Source organism: Drosophila elegans, unplaced genomic scaffold (assembly GCF_018152505.1).
Source record: "Drosophila elegans isolate 14027-0461.03 unplaced genomic scaffold, ASM1815250v1 contig_149, whole genome shotgun sequence".
Classification (NCBI taxonomy): Eukaryota; Metazoa; Arthropoda; class Insecta; order Diptera; family Drosophilidae; genus Drosophila; species Drosophila elegans.
In genome coordinates this window covers 3,032,649-3,049,648 of record NW_024545513.1, presented here as the reverse complement: position 1 = coordinate 3,049,648, position 17,000 = coordinate 3,032,649, and the positions used below count along the sequence as shown (strand labels likewise).

At 44.3% G+C, this 17,000-nt stretch overlaps 5 protein-coding genes across 7 annotated transcripts; 1 reads left to right on the top strand and 4 right to left on the bottom strand.

Annotated features, from left to right (window-relative positions):
* Window positions 1–213: 213 nt before the first annotated feature.
* Window positions 214–6,905, bottom strand: LOC108137305 (protein suppressor of white apricot). 3 transcript variants are annotated; one of them, XM_017258928.2, is made up of 9 exons: window positions 6,305–6,897; window positions 4,758–4,924; window positions 3,558–3,760; window positions 2,432–3,169; window positions 1,746–2,067; window positions 1,671–1,675; window positions 1,418–1,610; window positions 1,226–1,354; window positions 214–1,164 (listed from the first exon to the last, which is right to left on the bottom strand). In XM_017258928.2, the coding sequence occupies exons 1-9, from the start codon at window positions 6,631–6,633 to the stop codon at window positions 314–316; spliced, it is 2,937 nt and encodes a 978-aa protein (XP_017114417.1). In that variant the 5' UTR covers window positions 6,634–6,897; the 3' UTR covers window positions 214–313. The 3 variants fall into 3 exon arrangements, with proteins under 3 accessions (XP_017114417.1, XP_017114416.1, XP_017114418.1); XM_017258927.2 differs by having other exon boundaries at window positions 1,418–1,675; XM_017258929.2 differs by lacking the exons at window positions 214–1,164; window positions 1,226–1,354; window positions 1,418–1,610; ... (1 more) ...; window positions 1,746–2,067; window positions 2,432–3,169 and having other exon boundaries at window positions 3,670–4,337; window positions 6,305–6,905.
* Window positions 6,906–8,031: 1,126 nt separating this feature from the next.
* On the bottom strand, window positions 8,032–9,870 carry LOC108137346 (gamma-butyrobetaine dioxygenase). Its single transcript, XM_017258983.2, has 2 exons — window positions 9,199–9,870; window positions 8,032–8,869 (listed from the first exon to the last, which is right to left on the bottom strand). The coding sequence occupies exons 1-2, from the start codon at window positions 9,786–9,788 to the stop codon at window positions 8,236–8,238; spliced, it is 1,224 nt and encodes a 407-aa protein (XP_017114472.1). The 5' UTR covers window positions 9,789–9,870; the 3' UTR covers window positions 8,032–8,235.
* LOC108137347 lies at window positions 9,871–10,594 on the bottom strand. The gene is made up of 2 exons (XM_017258984.2): window positions 10,346–10,594; window positions 9,871–10,263 (listed from the first exon to the last, which is right to left on the bottom strand). The coding sequence occupies exons 1-2, from the start codon at window positions 10,510–10,512 to the stop codon at window positions 9,876–9,878; spliced, it is 555 nt and encodes a 184-aa protein (XP_017114473.1). The 5' UTR covers window positions 10,513–10,594; the 3' UTR covers window positions 9,871–9,875.
* A 456-nt stretch (window positions 10,595–11,050) lies between these two features.
* On the top strand, window positions 11,051–13,930 carry LOC108137312 (cell division control protein 45 homolog). The gene is made up of 2 exons (XM_017258938.2): window positions 11,051–12,254; window positions 12,836–13,930. The coding sequence occupies exons 1-2, from the start codon at window positions 11,317–11,319 to the stop codon at window positions 13,650–13,652; spliced, it is 1,755 nt and encodes a 584-aa protein (XP_017114427.1). The 5' UTR covers window positions 11,051–11,316; the 3' UTR covers window positions 13,653–13,930.
* Window positions 13,931–14,214: 284 nt separating this feature from the next.
* Window positions 14,215–16,232, bottom strand: LOC108137313 (mitochondrial tRNA-specific 2-thiouridylase 1). Its single transcript, XM_017258939.2, has 2 exons — window positions 15,462–16,232; window positions 14,215–14,838 (listed from the first exon to the last, which is right to left on the bottom strand). Exons 1-2 carry the CDS (start codon window positions 16,113–16,115, stop codon window positions 14,311–14,313), a joined length of 1,182 nt encoding a protein of 393 aa, XP_017114428.1. The 5' UTR covers window positions 16,116–16,232; the 3' UTR covers window positions 14,215–14,310.
* Window positions 16,233–17,000: the final 768 nt, after the last annotated feature.

Here is a 17,000-nt window from a genome sequence, read left to right as displayed (position 1 = left end):
CAAAGCTTAAAATATATAAAAATGGCGTATTGAATACTTAGTCATACAAGGATTTCTTTTACCAGTAAAGTTGATTGAATTATAAAATTCGACACAAGATAAATTCTGAAGAAAGGGCATTCCCTAGTCGACATGGCCAATGAATAAGATTATTGAGGGGATCCACTACCTCTAGTAATTCCCTATTTTTTTTTGGGGTAACCACACAGCTTGTTTACGAAAATACGCTTGTGCTTTATTTGATACAACTTGTGGAGAACTACTACGAAAAACTTTGAAATGTAAAGGTTGCCAGGAGGGACGTCCAGGAGCATCATCGGGGGGAGCTACTGCGCCGGCGTCGCTTGTGCCGCTTGTGGCTCTTCTTGGTGGGTGGTGTGCGACGCCTCTGCTGCTGACGCTCTCTGCTATGCGATCTGCTCCGCCGGTTTGTCCGCGATATGCTTCTGCTTCTGCTCCTGCTTCTGCTCCTGCTGTGCCGCATGCTCCTCGAGCGGCTTCTACTCATGCTTCGCCTGCGCTTTTTGGGGCTCTTTCTGCGCTGCAACTGCTGATGGTGCTGCTGCGATTTCCTAGCCAGGATCGATGATGATGATGGTTTGGTGGTGCTGCTTTTTTGCCGCCTACGGTGGGAGGATTCTCGGCTGGAAGCGCTGCTGGCACTACTCCTCTCATTCCGGCTGCGACTCCTGCTTCGGCGGTGAGTTTTGCGGTGGCGCGAGCTGGACGTTCGCGAGGAGGAGGTTGTGGCCACCAGCTGGACGTCGTCGTCGTCGGAGAGCAGAACGGCAGCAGGAGTCGGAGTAGGAGGAGGAGGAGGAGCCGCTGGAGGCAGCACGGGCTTGCTGGTAAACGTGTTCGTGCTGTCATCATTCAAGAGATTGTACTTCTCCAGATCGCCATCGCCATCCTCATCATCCTCATCATCGTCGTCCTCCTCCTCCGCTTCGACCTCCTGCTTCTCCCCATCGAGTCTCACCTCTGGCTTTTGGTTCTGCTCGTCATCGTCGTCTTCGGGTCCAAAGTAGGTAATGGGTATGGAGCGCACAGATTCGTTGGACTCATTGTCACTATCGCCGGCCGTCGACTGGGAAGCTCCTGCCGCTGGCTCCGGAGGATTCGGAGCAGCGCCCGGTAACGCTGAGCCCACGGTGGCACACTCACCTTGTATAAATTAAATGAATTAATGACAACATAACAAAAAGTATATGATAGGAGGGCCCACCTTTTATCTGATTTAGAAAGGCCATGGCCTTACGCTTTCGCTCTAGCTGCAATTGTTTCTCCCGTGAAATCATCCCGTTCAGCTTCTCGCGTGCAATCTGCGCCAGCTTGTCCTTCACGCGCTCCTCAGCTACAAGATAAGCAACGGAATTATTAACACAAAGCTAAATGAACGTTTAGAGATATAGGTTACCTTGGCGCTGCTCCTTCTGCGGCGAGGAAGAGGAGGAGGAGGAGCTGCCGCCTGCCTTCTGGCCGGCAGTCCTGGCTAACAGCTGCGTCTCCACCTGCTTGATGGCCCGCTGCACACTGTCCGGCATGCCCGGACGCACCTGATCCGCCCCGAGCTGTCCGCCAATCGAACTGGCTTCCTCGTCGCTGGCCTCCTGCGGAAGAGTGGGTTGCAATGGACCATGCTCATCCCGAGCGCGAATGGAGAAACTTACAGGAGCTACAACGGAAAGCGTGAATTATTGTACATATGTGTGAATTAAGCAGTGAAAAACTTGTCGGACACCCACCCTTATCGAGATTGTGGCCAGCCGCTGCGGCTGCCGCTCCGCCGAAACTAAGACCCTTCTTGGACATCAAGGCGGCAGCCACGGCGGCCGCTTTGCGGGTCTTCTCTTCCTTGGAGGCCGCATCCACATCGCCCGTCACCTTGTACAGGTAGTAGGCATAGAACTCGTTGGCCGGCAGCAGAAAACTGAAGCGTTCCACGCTCTTCGTGCGCAGCGTCTCCTCGAACTGGCGACCATTCTTGATCACATACGTGGCCGTCTTGTCGATTATGTGCCGCAGACTCTCCGCCGGAACGGGAAATGTCAGCACTGGCTCTGGTTTCTATGGAAAATATGTATGAAATCAATTTATGAACTAGATCTATGTACTTTTGAGCTGCAGGAAAAAATCAAAACTGTGGAACAAAGAATGCTGATCACAATCCCAATCTGAAGTTGTTAAATTAAGGAAATACAAAAATCACCAATGGAGCTCAATGCCCAAAGCTCCTTTAACAATGCCATGAGTATACTCGGCAATCATCTTCTAAAGATAATACATATTTAGCATGTTTACATGATTAAATCAAAGAACTTTCTTTCGAGATTCCTCCCTACATAGTTGGTCCTTTGAGCCGGATCTGTGATCAGTTAACTACCATAACCGAAATGTGATTTTGGGATTGCGACTGTAATCAGCTACTTACAAGCTCCTTCTCCGGCTGCACTGGCTGCTCTTCCTGCTCCTCCTCCTCACTCTCGGAGCTGTAGTTTTGGGCCAAGGCCAGAGCACTCGTGTTCTTGAGCAGCTCCACCTGCGGCGGCTTGCCCCCGTTCGCATCCGGCTGTTGCTGCTCCCTAGTCTGTTCCGTTGCCTCCTCCTCGTGGGTGAACGTACTCCCGTTGTACTGGAGCAGCACGGGCGTAAATTCGCCGCCACCCTGACTGTTGTGACCTTCGGATCGGCAGCTGGGCGTGGGCGAGGCGGTGTCGCCCGAGTGTTGTGAATTTCCCTCAGGATTACTGGACTCATCTTCCAGGAGGACTGCTTGCAGGGGTACGCCCTTGATCTTGCTGATCAGCTGGGTGTAGGCGCAGTTAGCGGAGGGTTTGTACTTGATAGTTGGCACCGTGATGACCACTTGGTTGGCGTTCCTCCTTCCATCCGCGCCGCCATCCGCGCTGTGTAAGTTGTCGGTTGATTGCGATTCCTGGTCGGGATTCTGCTGATCCAGCGGAGTTTCCGGAGCGGGTGGGAACTTTGCCGCCTTGATTGCGGCCAAAAGGTGACGATAGTAGGGCTGTAAATGGCCGCCCTGGGTGAGAAAGTCAAACTGGTTGTTGTTTGCCTGCTTGGCCTTGATCAGGATCTCCATCTGAGCGCCCTGGGTGGCGATAAAGCGAGCCGTCTTCTCGATGATAGCGTGCTGCTTCATAGTATCCGGCTGAAATTTAGTTTTAATTTAAAATAAAATAAATCAATTTCTCTTAGCTTAAACTACATGTAAGATTATCAAATAAAGTGGAAAATATGTTACACAAAAACTACATTTTTGAACTAGAACATACAGAAGTTGTCAACAAAGTTGTTGTTCAAGCCAAAAGTTTAGGACCAAATCTCTTTAGTGGGAATTGTGTTTAAATTAAAGAACGAAGCAAAAAACTGGGTAAAAAATTTGACTTTATACATCTAATTTATTTATCAAATTGCGCTCATATTTGCAAGCATTTTAAGATAGGTATTCGGTTAGTTAAGTATTTAACCATTTTTACCATGTTAGACTGATCAATTAAGCATCATACATGTAGTTTAGAAGAAGGTGTGGGACTTACCAGCTGCATGCCCAGTGGAGGAGCCATCATCAGGGTATAGGGCAGGACGAAGGGCAGCTCGCTATCCTCGGAGGTCGGCGAGAGCTGGGAGGGCGCCGTGGAGGAACCGCTGAGGGCAGCCGCTGACTGGCCATCGTACTGGAAGCCCACCTGGCTGTAGTTGCCGCCGGAGGTCTCCTGCTGCAGCCGCTTGAGGTCCTCCTCTGCAGAGTCCGAGCATTGGGCCAAAATAAATGGAGAGAACACAGAAAACAATGGGAATTTAGCATGGAGTGAGAGTAAATGCAATAGCTAATCAGAGCGAGAGAAACGTATTCGAGCTGATGCGAACGAACGAGATATACAGAGAGAAGAGAGAGAGAGAGAGAGGGAGGGGGGTGGCTAGACAATGACATTTAGTTTCACTGGGGGATTCCCCGCGGGCTCCTCGATCTCTGGACTTCGGCCCACAGCAAACTGGTGGCTTCAGCTTATTTTTAATCTGAAAGAAAGGTTTTATCTGTCAGGTATTGAGGATTTGGTATTTACCTGCTCCGAAAAGGGACTCTCTCTGGAAATATCGATGGGAATGTCGGTGGTTTCTTTATCGGTGGTTGATTTTTTTTTAATATTGGTATTGATTTGATTCAATTTGGTTACGATTTGCGTTTGGGTTTGATCGTTTCTTGATACTTGCAGTACTTGTAATACAATTCACAATTTGAGGAGTTCGGGATAATGGGGTGTCGACATCGTTACGATAGATATGTAAACGTTAGCAAACTGGATTCACGCAACATACTAAATTATAATTACATCAAATAAAATCCATTATTTTATCTTGATTTGATTTTGTTTTGACTTTATACCGCAAAATTTTCTATATTCAGGTGATAATTCTTTGCGATTGAAAATATAATATTACCTTATATCACCTAATATTTAAATATATATGTATTCATTCATTAGTTTTACTTTTTTTGTACAATACAAATAAACACGATAAAATATTTATAATAATAATAATATCTTCCCTAAAAGGTTTGAAGAATATATCTCTTAAATGTTATCTATAATTGTTATTTATTGAAATTCAAATTTATTGTTAATATTTGAAAGAGATTTCTATATGCTTTGGACCAAAAACTAGATGGATGATATCGACACCCCTGCCCGGATAGGTGGATCTGGAGGTACAACCAGATGGACGTGGCCACTCACCTTGACGCAGCTCCTCCTCGTTGTTGTAAAGGAACAGGTAGCGCTCCTCCTCGCAAAGTTGCTCGGCGCGCTGTTCTTCGGCGCTCAGGTACTCCAATCGGTTGCCATATCCACCTGGCGGCGCTTCGTGGGGCCCCAGTTCGCAGAGGGCGCCTCGCACATCGTATCTGGGGTTCAAATGCCGCCGTATTCACGGGATTCACGGTATTCACGGTTTTTAATGGAGCCGAAAGAGAGCAAGCAGAGAAATATAAACAGAGAGGAGAGGGAGGAGCATTATCAGTGGGCGTGGCAATTCCAGGGGCAGCGCGAATTGGGGGCGGGCGAAACAAACGGTGGGGCAGGGCAGCTCCTTAGGAACCCCAAAAAAAATCCCCATTTGCTTCGCACACTCGCGCGCAGTCACACAATATTCATAGTCATACGGTTTTTATAAATATACATATATATATATATATATATATATATATATATATAATGCAGTTTCAGATTAGATTAGGTTTTAAGGCTAGAGATCGTTCATATACATACCGCTCCGGTGGCTAAAAAGTTAATCGGTTTACATTTAAAATGGTCAAAGAATTACAGTTTTCAAATTGTATATGGATAGAGATTACAGTTTGAGAAGCACTGAAAAGAGCTGTTATTACAATGGTGTGTGTACGTTTGTGTGTGTGTTGTGTGGATGCTGTTTTTTGTGTGTGTGTTTGTGCAGTCCGCAGATCGGTCAAAAGTCCTCTTTTAGCACAGTTGCGGTCAAAATACTGGTAATCATTGAATAGTTTTGGAAAATTAGACAAACTGAGCACTAAGACTTATAGTTGGTTAGAATTTTATAGAAATTCGAGTTTAAAGTTGTGAGTACAAAATTCTGTGAATTTTTGTCTTTATTTGCCATTGAGATTGATTTATGTTTATAAACCACAGAAATTTGAGGCTAGAAATTTATTAGATTGGCATAAGTTTAAATTCACATACAATATAACTCATCCAGCTGTAGGTTTTGTAGTTGAAATTTGGTTGAAAGAAATATTTTGGGACAGCCAGTTTATATCATAATCTATGCGATTTCTATGTACAAATTTATGTTATGAATGTTAAAATTGTTGCGTTTGTAAATAAATTGGGGATCATAGTTGGGTACCCCAAGATGTGATAACATCTCTAAGAACATTGATATCACCAAATGATTTGTTTCCTAAAAAACAATGGTTAACTTATTAATGATTGAATTTTAAGGCATTGGCATTTTCAAAATGTATGGAATTATTCTTAATTTGTTTGTGATTACTGGTAAACCAACTTTTTCAACATACCACGTGATTGGTTTGTTTCCAGAGGCTTGTTACTTAATTTCCCAAAAGTACCCGCTTGTACCATTTTGGCCGCTGCTGTACATTTTAGTGTTGGTCCTAACGGGTCACAAAATGGGTATGTGTATTGTGTATGGGTAAGGGTATGGGTTTGGGTATTGTGGGTGTATGTAGCAGTGGTGTGCGTACTGATTAATCGTATAATTAACGCTCGGGTTAGTTCCAATTATTAACCTGTCTATCTTGAGATTTACGTCGCCCATCCAGGGAATTAGCTGCTTGCCGTGGTCCATTTCCCTGGCCTTCTCGTCGTCCCGGAAAATCTTGCAGGCGTAACCAAAAACGAGCAGTTCCAGCGGCGTTTGTCGGTGGTTCAGGTCAAGATTGGAGGAGGCGGATCCTCCGATTCCGGGTCCTCCTCCCGCACTGCCGCTTCCGTTGCTCAGAATTGTGGATCCGGAACTGGAACCGGAAACGGACCCGGACCCGGACAATTGGCCCGTGCGTCGGAGTATTCCGCCAACGCTGCCGCCACCGGCATTCCGTACATTGTAGGGCATCATTGCGATTGGATAAACAGGACCAGAAATCCACTTCAAGTGATCCGTGATCCGTGCTCCACTCTCTCTCCCTCGCTCTCTCTCTCTCGCTCTGTCTTACGCGAAGGCTCACTCACTTCCTCGGGAATCCAACAACAATAAAAAACTAGACTCGTGGCCTAGATCGCATTTTACGGCCGGAATTTCAGTTAATTTCTTTGCATTATATTTTTATTTTGCGTGCGAAATAAATGCCTTCGCTGCTGTGTGACCAGATTTCGGGTGTGCTTCTTCTTTTTAGCCATTTGCGTGGATGGGGTGACAAATACCAAAAAAGAATACCAAGCACGCTAAAAAGAAAAATACCAAGAAGCGGTTTGTTTTTGAATTTTCAGTGTTCACAAGGAGATCTAATATTTATGGACTGGGGGGGGGGGGGCTTGCAAATTAGCTATTTTTTTTATGAATTTACTTATTTCTTACTTAAACATCAAAATGTCCTCCAAGACCGAAACATACATTTTTAATCTTATATTATAGCCTGATTCTGTATTTATATGATTAATCAATATAAGCTTTTGTTTTAGCATAAAGAATATATATATACATATATATTTTTATTTTACATGTGTATTGTAATAGTGTTAATGTTAGTTTTCAGCCCACATAAAATAGGGGCTTAGTATTGCATGGGGGCTGCTCGCTACTCCTCCGGTTTTTTAGAGCCTTCATCAGACCTTAAATGAGTTAAAATTGCAAACATTAAACAAAATAAATAATGAATATATTATATATTATATATATACTTACATCGAGTCTTCGCCAGTCAGGTCTATTATATATTTCGGCTCTTTCGAGTCGAAAACAAGAACAACATCGTCTTCATCATCTTTCTTTGCCTTCTTCATCTTCTTTTTATTTGGGGTCTTAAAAACAATTTTCCCGCTTCGCAGCGTCTTGAATATGTTATGGTTGTCCATTTCTTAATCAAATATATTAAGGTTTTTCCTATTTCAGATATGTTCTATACCCTTGTGCGAAATGTCAAATGTCAAATTAAACACAAAACTCATTGAAAACTTGATTTGAGATTTCAGTTCAGCTAAAGCGTTATGAAATAAATATGAATTATATATATTTCCTTGATGCGGTTCTGTAGCCCATTTATAATAAATATGCGATCTTTTCAATTTAACTATAATATTTTAATTATAAAAGGCTTCACATGAAACACTAAATCATGATTAACATTTCTCTTTATTATTGTGTAAATAATATATATTATATTATTAAAATATGATATATATATATATATATATATTTCCTTTGATGCGGTTCTGTAGCCCAGTTATAATAAATATGCGATCTTTTCAATTTAATTATAATATTTTAATAATAAAAGGCTTCACATGAAACACAAAATCATGATTAACATTTCTCTTTATTTTTGTGTAACAATACAAATTTCGGGTTTTAAAAAGGAAGTAATTAAATATGAAATATATACATATATGTATTTCCTTGAATCGGTTCTGTGGTCCAGTTAAATATATTATATGAACTTCTGAATTCAACTATAATATTTGAATTATAAACCGCTCTTCACATAAAGTACTCTCCAATACTCTAATCTTTAGCATTTGGGAACTTGAGTGTTCGCAGTTTTGAGTAGATGGTGTCCCAGTCGACGTAAGCGCCCACCAAGTGTCGTTTGTTGCCCGGCGCATCCTCGTAGGCCGTTCGCCCGTGCAGCATGCGCAGGTTGTTGAACACAAAGACATCGCCAGCCTGCGTCTTGAACTCGACGGCCTCGGATTGGGCGATCTCCAGGAATTTGTCGTATGCCCTGTACCAGGACATGGCCTGCTCCAGCGGAACGGAAAAGCGGCTGTCTCGCTTCGGGGTGTTCTGACTGATCCTCGTCACCTGTCCGTCCACATCTAGACAGATCACCGGAGCTCTCCAGAGGCTGTGGAAGGGCCGGGATTCATCGCCATCGTGCCCAATGTCGAACCAATTCACCGGCACCGTCTTGAGTACTTCAAAGTCCTCCGGATGCAATTGCTTCAGCCTGGCAGCAACATTAAACCCATCCGTAAGGGTATTCGCGCCGCCCTTCGATCCCGACTGGACGAGCGTGTGCAGGATGTTGATGCCCGCCATGTATTCGTAGAACGGCAAATCGGTGTGAAGCGGCAGGGGAGTCATCAAATAGGCATAGTTGCCCGCATTTGGTTTCGATTTCACCTCGAAAACGTCGCTAGTGAATGAAGCAAAAACAGATTTAGCAAGGATATAGCTTGGGTTAGGCAAACAGGCAACAATCTCTAACGAAACATATACTTCAACTTGATGTACTATCGTAGGAACTATCTAGAAATCCCTATCAAGAGCAAAAGCATGAGTTGGGAATCAAAGGCAGGCAAAAGTTGCCTGATTCTGGCTGTAATACCATAATAATCAAGCGATTGCGATAATATATTGTATATGACAGATTGGTAGATAATGGCCATTGAAAGTTGCAAAAATATGATGGGCTAGCTGTGAACTTAGGTGATCTTTTATTCCTGGCTTGAGAGTAGTAGTTACCCGTAGGTGGTGCGCTTAATATAGCCAATCCTTTGGGCCAAGTGCTTGGCCACATTGGTGTCGTTGGGTGCATCTTTGAGAATGGCGAATCCCTGAACGGCCAGCGCCTCCAGCCAATGCTTTAGTACTTTATCCTCCTGAATAACATCTTCGTACTGGAACTCCCTTCGCACAGCATCAAATTCCGATCTTCCCCAGAGTTGTGCCGGTGGCTTGTAGACCTCCTCCAGATAACGCTTTCTAGTGGCCTCGCCAAAGTCCCTTTCCCGTAGCCAGGCCATGGGAAAGATGCTCTTGTGTTCATCCTGCCAGAGGATCTCTAACTGCTGCTGTTCTTGATTGAAGGCCACTTGCTGGACTTCTATATTGACCGGACCACGCTCCCAGTGACTTTTCCTTGCTCTGGTGGCGGCATGGAAGCACTCGACACACTGGCAGTTGTCCCTCAGCCAAACTGGTGGGTATTTTAGGCTGGAGTCCTGCTCCTTGATCTCCACATAGCCGGGTGAACCACTCACACGGGCCAGTGTGCTAGCCTGGCGGAGCTGGCGCAGGAGCAGCCGGTTAATCACTTGTCTACAGCGCTGCATGCCGGCATCAACTGGCCATGATGGTCATCAGGCGATGAAGTTAAGAGTTCAGTGGAGACCCTACTGATAAGCAAAAGCTTTGGCTTATCATTGAGCGTTTTCGCCGGGCAGAGACACCACCTGCACCAGAGATTGTGGCTGTTCTAGCCAGCAGTCATCTCGCTGATGGCCGGCGGAAAAGCTTCGGCGGCTCTGGCAAATGGAGCACTCCAAGAAAAGGCAGATCCTTTCGGGTTTGGCCGGGTTTTCACCCAGTGATTCACTGATTTTACTTGAATCCTCGCTCTTTGGGGGCTTCTTGCGCTGCCTGCGATGGCGCTTCTTCTTTGTTTGGCTTCCACCATTCGGGTGAACCTCTGGCGGAGTCACTTGCTCCGGTTTCTTGGGTTCCTGGGCCACCTGTACCTCCGTATTCAATCCAGGAATCAGGGGTAGCGAACAACGTCGGCACAGCGAGCGCTTCAAGGCGGGAGCCCTAAAAATCGCATATATATATATATATATATATATATATCTATAAATAATGTTTAAGGACTAGCCACTCATCACACACTTACATGTGCATCACGGCTTTGGTGCCCACATTGCGGCAAAGTTTGCCATAGTAGGCGGCCAGTTTGGTTTGATTGCCCGAGGCCATTAAGTTGGACGCCTGGAAGAGGAAGTTCATCCGCGAGGAGATATGCCGCTGGGCGAGCAGCTTCTTTTTGTTCTCCTTGGTCATGTTTTGCTAGCTTTTCACTTCAACTTTGTTGGTTTCTTCAACTTTCCGGCTTTGTTTTATTACTTTTCAAAACACATGTGTGCGTTGCAGTGTGACCGTTGATGGCGCGCCAAAATATACCGATTTTTGTATTAGCCGTTAAATTTAAGCCATTAATAGAACTAAAATTTTATATTCAATTAATTTGCACTTTTATAAATCAAAATGACGAATATCAGTTGTTTTTGATTAAATGTTTGTTTAAAATTAAATTTTATTTGGATGCTTTTTAAATAGAATATATGTATCTGTTCCCATAACCAACCTAAGGAAATGGACGTAAAATTATGGGATGTTTGGGAAACACGATTATACTAAAGGTTGTTATTAGTATACAAAAATAAAAAGCCACCTCTATATTATTAAAAAAAAAAATTGGTAGGAACTAATGTGGCGGTCAATTTTCTTTAGTATCTGAAATAATAATAATTAAAACAAAAAAACGAGTAGATGTCGGGTGAATGGCAAAGTGAAGCTTTTTCCGTCCGTTCGAGACTGGTCACACTTTAACAGCCAGCTGTTTCCCGCGTTTTTAATTCGCTAAATTGCAATTGGCGAAAGTGCAGCGGGGCGGAGCGGGAAAATTGGGGAAAATCTCGCAGGCCACAAGAAAACCATCAAAATGCAACGGCTACCAGTCATATAAAGGCCCCACTCCATTGACCACAAATCAAAAGAAACTGCCCCAAAGTCACTGAGAAGAGCAAGTGTTTTGTTTTGGATCACATTGGCATTTAGTGGGGAGGATTCTGGCCAGGATTCACCATGTTTGTGCAGGATCTGCGCAACGATTTCTACCGCCAGCTGGTGGGCAAGCGCATCCTGATCGTGGTGAACTACGACATCGATGCCATCTGCGCCAGTCGCATTCTGCAGGCGCTGTTCAAGTACGACCACATGCTCTACACGGTGGTGCCCATCATGGGCGTAACCGGACTGAAACGGGCCTACGGGGAGCACCAGGGCGATGTCAAGTACGTCCTGCTGGTCAACTGCGGCGGCTGCGTGGACATTGTGGAACTGCTGCAGCCGGCGGAGGATGTGATCTTCTTCATCTGCGATTCGCATCGACCACTGGATGTGTGCAATATCTACAGCGATCGCCAGGTGTGCATCCTGGGCGATCCCTCGCTGGAGGAGAATATTCCAGCCTTCGAAAGCATTTTCTACGACTCCGAAGGGGAGGATGAGGATGAGGACGACGACGACGACGGTGATGTGGGCTCCGACCAGGAGCAGCAAAACAACGACAGTGGTGCCGGCGAATCCGATCAGGAGGATCGTGCTCCCGCTGCACAAAGGGCCACTAAGATGAGCCGCCTGGAGCGGCACGAGCAACGGATCCTGAAGCAACGAGCCCGCAGGCAATGGGAATCTGAGCGCGACCGGATCATGTTCGAGTACACCCAGTTCAGCTACTACGGACGATCCGCTGCCCTGCTCGTCTTCGAGCTGGCCTGGAAACTGTCCAAGGACAACATGGACCTGCTCTGGTGGGCCATTGTGGGCATCACCGAGCAACTGCTGCTGGGCAAGATCGAGAGCGGGGCGTACACCCTGGAGCTGGAGCAGATCCAGTCGCATGTCTCGCGGCTAACCAACAAGACGAACGATCAGAACACCATGAGTGCCTCCAAGATCAGTTTCGAGAATGACCTGCATCTGGTCTTGTACCGCCACTGGCCAGTCACGGAGTCCATGAGGTGAGCATAATACTATTGTTGAACCACTATAAACTATAGACAGTACAAATAATTTTGGGTAAATAAAAGAGTTTGCGAGAAAGACACATAGCTAAATCAAAATAAAACCCTTCTTAATGAGGTAAAAAAGTTGTGACGATCGCACCTTCAACTTATAAAATTTCTGATATCAAATTTGGTGACAACGCTATAAAGTAGAGTACTTACTATGAAATATCCCCAATCATTTTCTAAATAATATATTCCTTTAGAATATAATCAAGTTTTGCGTGGCGCCATCTACTAAAAAATTTACATTAATGCCCATAACATCTAAAATAATAGTTCGATTTGGAAGACTCGATAGTTATTACCCGAATAAACATTTGAAACTTAATATCGGATCTCTAGCCTGTGTCAGAGTGACTTGACAGACTTTCGCGATTTGTGGGCGTTGGAGAGGGTGTGGCCACGATCGGTACGACTCCAAAACGGAAGGGAATACTCTAAATTTGAACTCTCCCCGTTCGTCCATTCAAAAACCCATTTATTTCTATATAATAATAATAATAGTGACCATGGTTTATCATTGTTTTGCCCAGATATTCCCGCTACGCGTCGTGCCAATTGAAACTGTGGACGCTGCGCGGCGAGAAGAGACTGCATGAGCTGCTGCTCGAGATGGGATTGCCACTGGTGCATGCGCGCCAAACGTACGGAGCCATGGACTTGGTGCTGCGCAAGGAGTTCTACTCGATGGTGGAGCGACTGGCCGAGAAGTACGACATACCGGACATCGTCTATGGCACATTCACGCTGAGCTATGGCTACCGCAGCCGGTATGCGGCGGCGGATTACGTATACGCCCTGCTATCCATCATGGAGTCGGTGAAGAAGCACAAGACTCCGGAGGATTGCTTTCTGGAGGCCTCCGATGCGCTGAGTCGCCAGCACAAGCAACTCTTAACGGCTGGCATTGAGCAGGCGAAAATGCTGCATGCGGCCGTCTTTAGGCAGGTGCAGAGCAGTCTGGAGGCACGCCAGGTGCATTCGGCTGGGTCCTTCTTCTACTATGTCCTGCAGGAGGAGCACGCCTTCTTCTCGTATCCCTATGCCCTGGCCCTGCTGGCACGCTTCCTGCTGCGCGGACATGTGGCCACGAGTAGAGCTAGGCAGGCGCCCGATTTGCCACTGATAGCCAGTTGTCCTCTGGACGCAGCACAGGGCATGTGCCTGCTGGTGGGGATCGCCCCAGTTAGGGAGGACTCGCCGAGGACCTTCTTTGGCAAGGCCTTCGAGCAGGCGGCGCAAAAGAGTGGCGTTGCCCTGCTGCAGGACTTCTTTGAGCCTGCCGTCGTGCAGCTGCGACAGAGTGACCTCACCCGCTTCCTGGACGCCCTCACCGTGCTCCTCACCTGATGATCATCAACCACACATCCTGCTCACCACACACGCACACACATACACACACACATCCCTGCTCAATCATATCTATGTCGTAAGCTAACTTTTAAGACGAGAGACCTTGTAACGTGTACACTTAGGCTAAGATTTTAAGCAAACCCTATTTATGTTGACTGCGAGATTGCGCCCAGGACCACACAAATGTAGAATAAGAAATGATTATTTTTTTGCCGAAAATTATTTGTAAAACTGACATAGAATAAATTGCGTATATGTTTAAAGTGTCTACCATGGAGCTAAAATAGTTTTTCTTGGGTTTAAGGCTTCAAAAAGAATGATAGAAAGATTGTATACAAAATATAAACAACATTATTTTTACTGCGTTTAAAGTTGAAAGATTTTTTTTTTTGGTTTCAATGGATGAAAAAGAATAATAGAAAGAAATTAACAGAAAGAAAGAAATTAAAATTATTAAAGGCCTTTTTAGGTAAACATCATAGGGCATCACAGAGTAATCTCAAAAATATAAGTTATTACAAAACAAAATATTGTAGATTAAAAAAAAACACTTTCATAATGACAGCCAGATAAATTTCTAAATATTATTCATCAAGTATAAGGATGATCGGTTTAATTTGTTGGCTTTAGAAATCTTTATTTCCCCGAAGGACCATCAACTGACTAAACTTCTCACTTGCGTTTGCTTCGACGCTTTGCTTTTCTTTAGAGGATCCGCACTGAGGATGCGGGCGGAGCCCAAACATGCCGTGTCATCGTAGAACACAGCGTATTGTCCGGGCGTAATGGCTCTCAAGGGAGCATCCAATTCGACTTGGAAGTTCTGTTCTTGGCATATCGTCAGTTGGCAGCCCACCAATGGTTTGGTGTGCTGGAAACGAAAGCGACACCTTAGAGAGCCCATTGCCGCAAGCCTCCTTTGGGACTCCGCACAAAGCCAGTTGGGCGGATCGATGTGAATTCGAGTGCTGAGCAGGGCGGGATGATCGTGGCCAGCTGCCACGTAGATGGTGTTGCTGCTGCTGCTGCTGGCCGGTGCCCCCTTTTTGGCCACAAAATAGGGCTGCAGGTAGGAGCTCAGGCGACAGCGCTGACCCACGGTCCACTGGTGGATGCCCTCGTGGTGGCCAACCACCTCTCCGCTGTCGATGTCCACGAAGGGACCCCTTTTGGAGGTGATGTACTGCAAGGGCATGGTGAAACGATCGCAAAATGTATAGGAGAAACGGGCAAATTTGGTTTCTCTTTTAGATATACACTCATGATTATAATACATTTCTACATGAATTCGTTATACATAGTAAGAAACACTTTTTTATTAACTATATTTATATTTAATTTTTATTTATGATTTGGCAAAGAGTGGCTAAAACGTGACAACAAAATTACTGGTGAAGTTTTGTATAGTGCGTACATATACATATTTTTTGAAAGCACCAAACAAATAAAAATAACTTTTTTTTTGGAAATTTAAGCAAAATTTTTTTTTAAATATTTAAAAATATTTTGATTTTATTTTGTCTTTTCTTTAAACTTTGAAGATCACATTATTTCAAATTAAATTAAATAATTAATTAAGTTTAAAGTTTTTAACTTTAAAGAAAAAAATAAGAATGAATTGTGAGTTAAGGCTTTCGAATTCGAAATCTGGTTATTAAAAATAATTTGGTAAAGGTAAAACTTCTCCATGGGATTATGTACATGTTGATTTTGTAATGGATTTAAATAGAATTAGTGCTAATGATCTGTCCCTGGCTGTACGAATATAATCATGAGTGTAAATCGGAATCGGAGTCTTGGTGTTACCTCTCTGATAAACTCCTTGAAGTTGCGCTTGCCCACAAAACAGATGCCCGTGCTCTCCTTCTTGTTGGCCAGTCGTTGGAGTCCGATTTCGGTGGCCAATTGTTTGACCTGACTCTTCCGCAAGTCTCCCAAGGGAAACATGGTGCGTTGCAGGGAATGCCGTGGAATTCCGGCCAGAAAAAAGGTCTGATCCTTGAATGTATCGGTGGGTATTAGGAGACGGGCTTCCTTTTCGGGATTGGCCGCCTCAAGAAAGTTGCCCAGACTACTGCGGGCATAGTGTCCGGTGGCGACGGCATCGTAGCCCAGATTCTCCAGGGCGTGCTTGTGGAACAGGTCGAATTTGATGTGACGATTGCACAGGATATCCGGATTTGGGGTCAATCCCTGTTGGTAATCATCCAGGAATTGACTAAACACGGCCGTCCAGTATTCGCGCACATAGTTCACGGTGCGCAGTTCCACGCCCAGTCGACGACACGCCCACTCTGCGTCCTTGAGATCCGCCTCGCCGGTGCAGCGACCCACTTCGTCCATTTCATCCCAGTTGCGCATGAAGATGCCCAAAACATTGAATCCTCGTTCCCGCAACAGGTGAGCGGAAACGGCGCTGTCCACGCCCCCCGACACGCCAACCACCACGTTGCGGATCATCCTCTTCTTAGTTAAAAAACAATAATTTTGAATTAAAACAAAAACACAATAATACTGTCGGCAAAGAAAGCATCTGATTGTGCGTATGTTGCGGCAATTTTGCGATAGAAACAGCTGATTGTTCGTATGGTGTGGCCGTATTCCGTTTAGAACAGTACTCGTATTTACTGTTGGTATTCAACAGTGTTGGCAAAAGTACTAGTTTGAAGTACCTAGGTAAGGTACAAGGGCTTTGGAAGAATAAGTGCCTGGGTAATGTACAATAAACACAATTGTTTAAGTATGTATCTAGGTAAGGTAAAAGGTGCAATATAAAAAAAATTTTTGATATTTTTGCTAGTTTGAAAATTTTGTTAACGTTTTTCGCTTTTTAAATCCACATTTCTTGATAGAATCAGGATGGCCAAAACAATTGGGCCACCTCAAATCACGTTGCTTATAAATCAAGAAAATCATAAAATGTGGCGCCAAAATTAACGAATATTTAATTAAACAAAAGTCGGAAGTAGTTAAATACCCTGTAATTTGCTATTTCCCAATAACATATTTTTTTCTTGATTCAAATGAATTAATATAAATATATAAATGGTTTATTTACTTGAAATATAACTATTTAAATATATATCTTACAAACATATGATCGAAATACAATTACTTAATAAAATTTGTAAATTATCAAGTGAAACTTTTCCTCAGCTTATGATAAATTATATAAAGAACTGAGATTTGACCTTTACTCGACTACAATTTTTACGCTTATTTTAAAATATTCAAAAACTACTCATATTTACGTTACAATAGAGGTATTCAATAAATCCCCCTTATCGATATCCTTTTAAAAACTCATTTTTTCGTTATGTTCGTGATGTGGTAAAATGTTTTGAC

What these genes read in the sequence shown, in the direction of transcription:
- LOC108137347 (XM_017258984.2), bottom strand. Translation starts at nt 10,512, where the DNA reads ATGACCAAGGAGAACAAAAAGAAGCTGCTCGCCCAGCGGCATATCTCC. An exon ending in ACCAAAGCCGTGATGCACAT is followed by an intron (nt 10,264 to 10,345) that starts GTAAGTGTGTGA and finishes TGCGATTTTTAG; the next exon opens with GGCTCCCGCCTTGAAGCGCT.
- LOC108137305 (XM_017258927.2), bottom strand. Translation starts at nt 6,633, where the DNA reads ATGATGCCCTACAATGTACGGAATGCCGGTGGCGGCAGCGTTGGCGGA. An exon ending in GTAAATCTCAAGATAGACAG is followed by an intron (nt 4,925 to 6,304) that starts GTTAATAATTGG and finishes TTTGAACCCCAG; the next exon opens with ATACGATGTGCGAGGCGCCC. An exon ending in CGAGGAGGAGCTGCGTCAAG is followed by an intron (nt 3,761 to 4,757) that starts GTGAGTGGCCAC and finishes CGGACTCTGCAG; the next exon opens with AGGAGGACCTCAAGCGGCTG.
- LOC108137312 (XM_017258938.2), top strand. Translation starts at nt 11,317, where the DNA reads ATGTTTGTGCAGGATCTGCGCAACGATTTCTACCGCCAGCTGGTGGGC. An exon ending in CCAGTCACGGAGTCCATGAG is followed by an intron (nt 12,255 to 12,835) that starts GTGAGCATAATA and finishes TGTTTTGCCCAG; the next exon opens with ATATTCCCGCTACGCGTCGT.
- LOC108137346 (XM_017258983.2), bottom strand. Translation starts at nt 9,788, where the DNA reads ATGCAGCGCTGTAGACAAGTGATTAACCGGCTGCTCCTGCGCCAGCTC. An exon ending in ATTAAGCGCACCACCTACGG is followed by an intron (nt 8,870 to 9,198) that starts GTAACTACTACT and finishes TTCATTCACTAG; the next exon opens with CGACGTTTTCGAGGTGAAAT.
- LOC108137313 (XM_017258939.2), bottom strand. Translation starts at nt 16,115, where the DNA reads ATGATCCGCAACGTGGTGGTTGGCGTGTCGGGGGGCGTGGACAGCGCC. An exon ending in TCAAGGAGTTTATCAGAGAG is followed by an intron (nt 14,839 to 15,461) that starts GTAACACCAAGA and finishes ATGCCCTTGCAG; the next exon opens with TACATCACCTCCAAAAGGGG.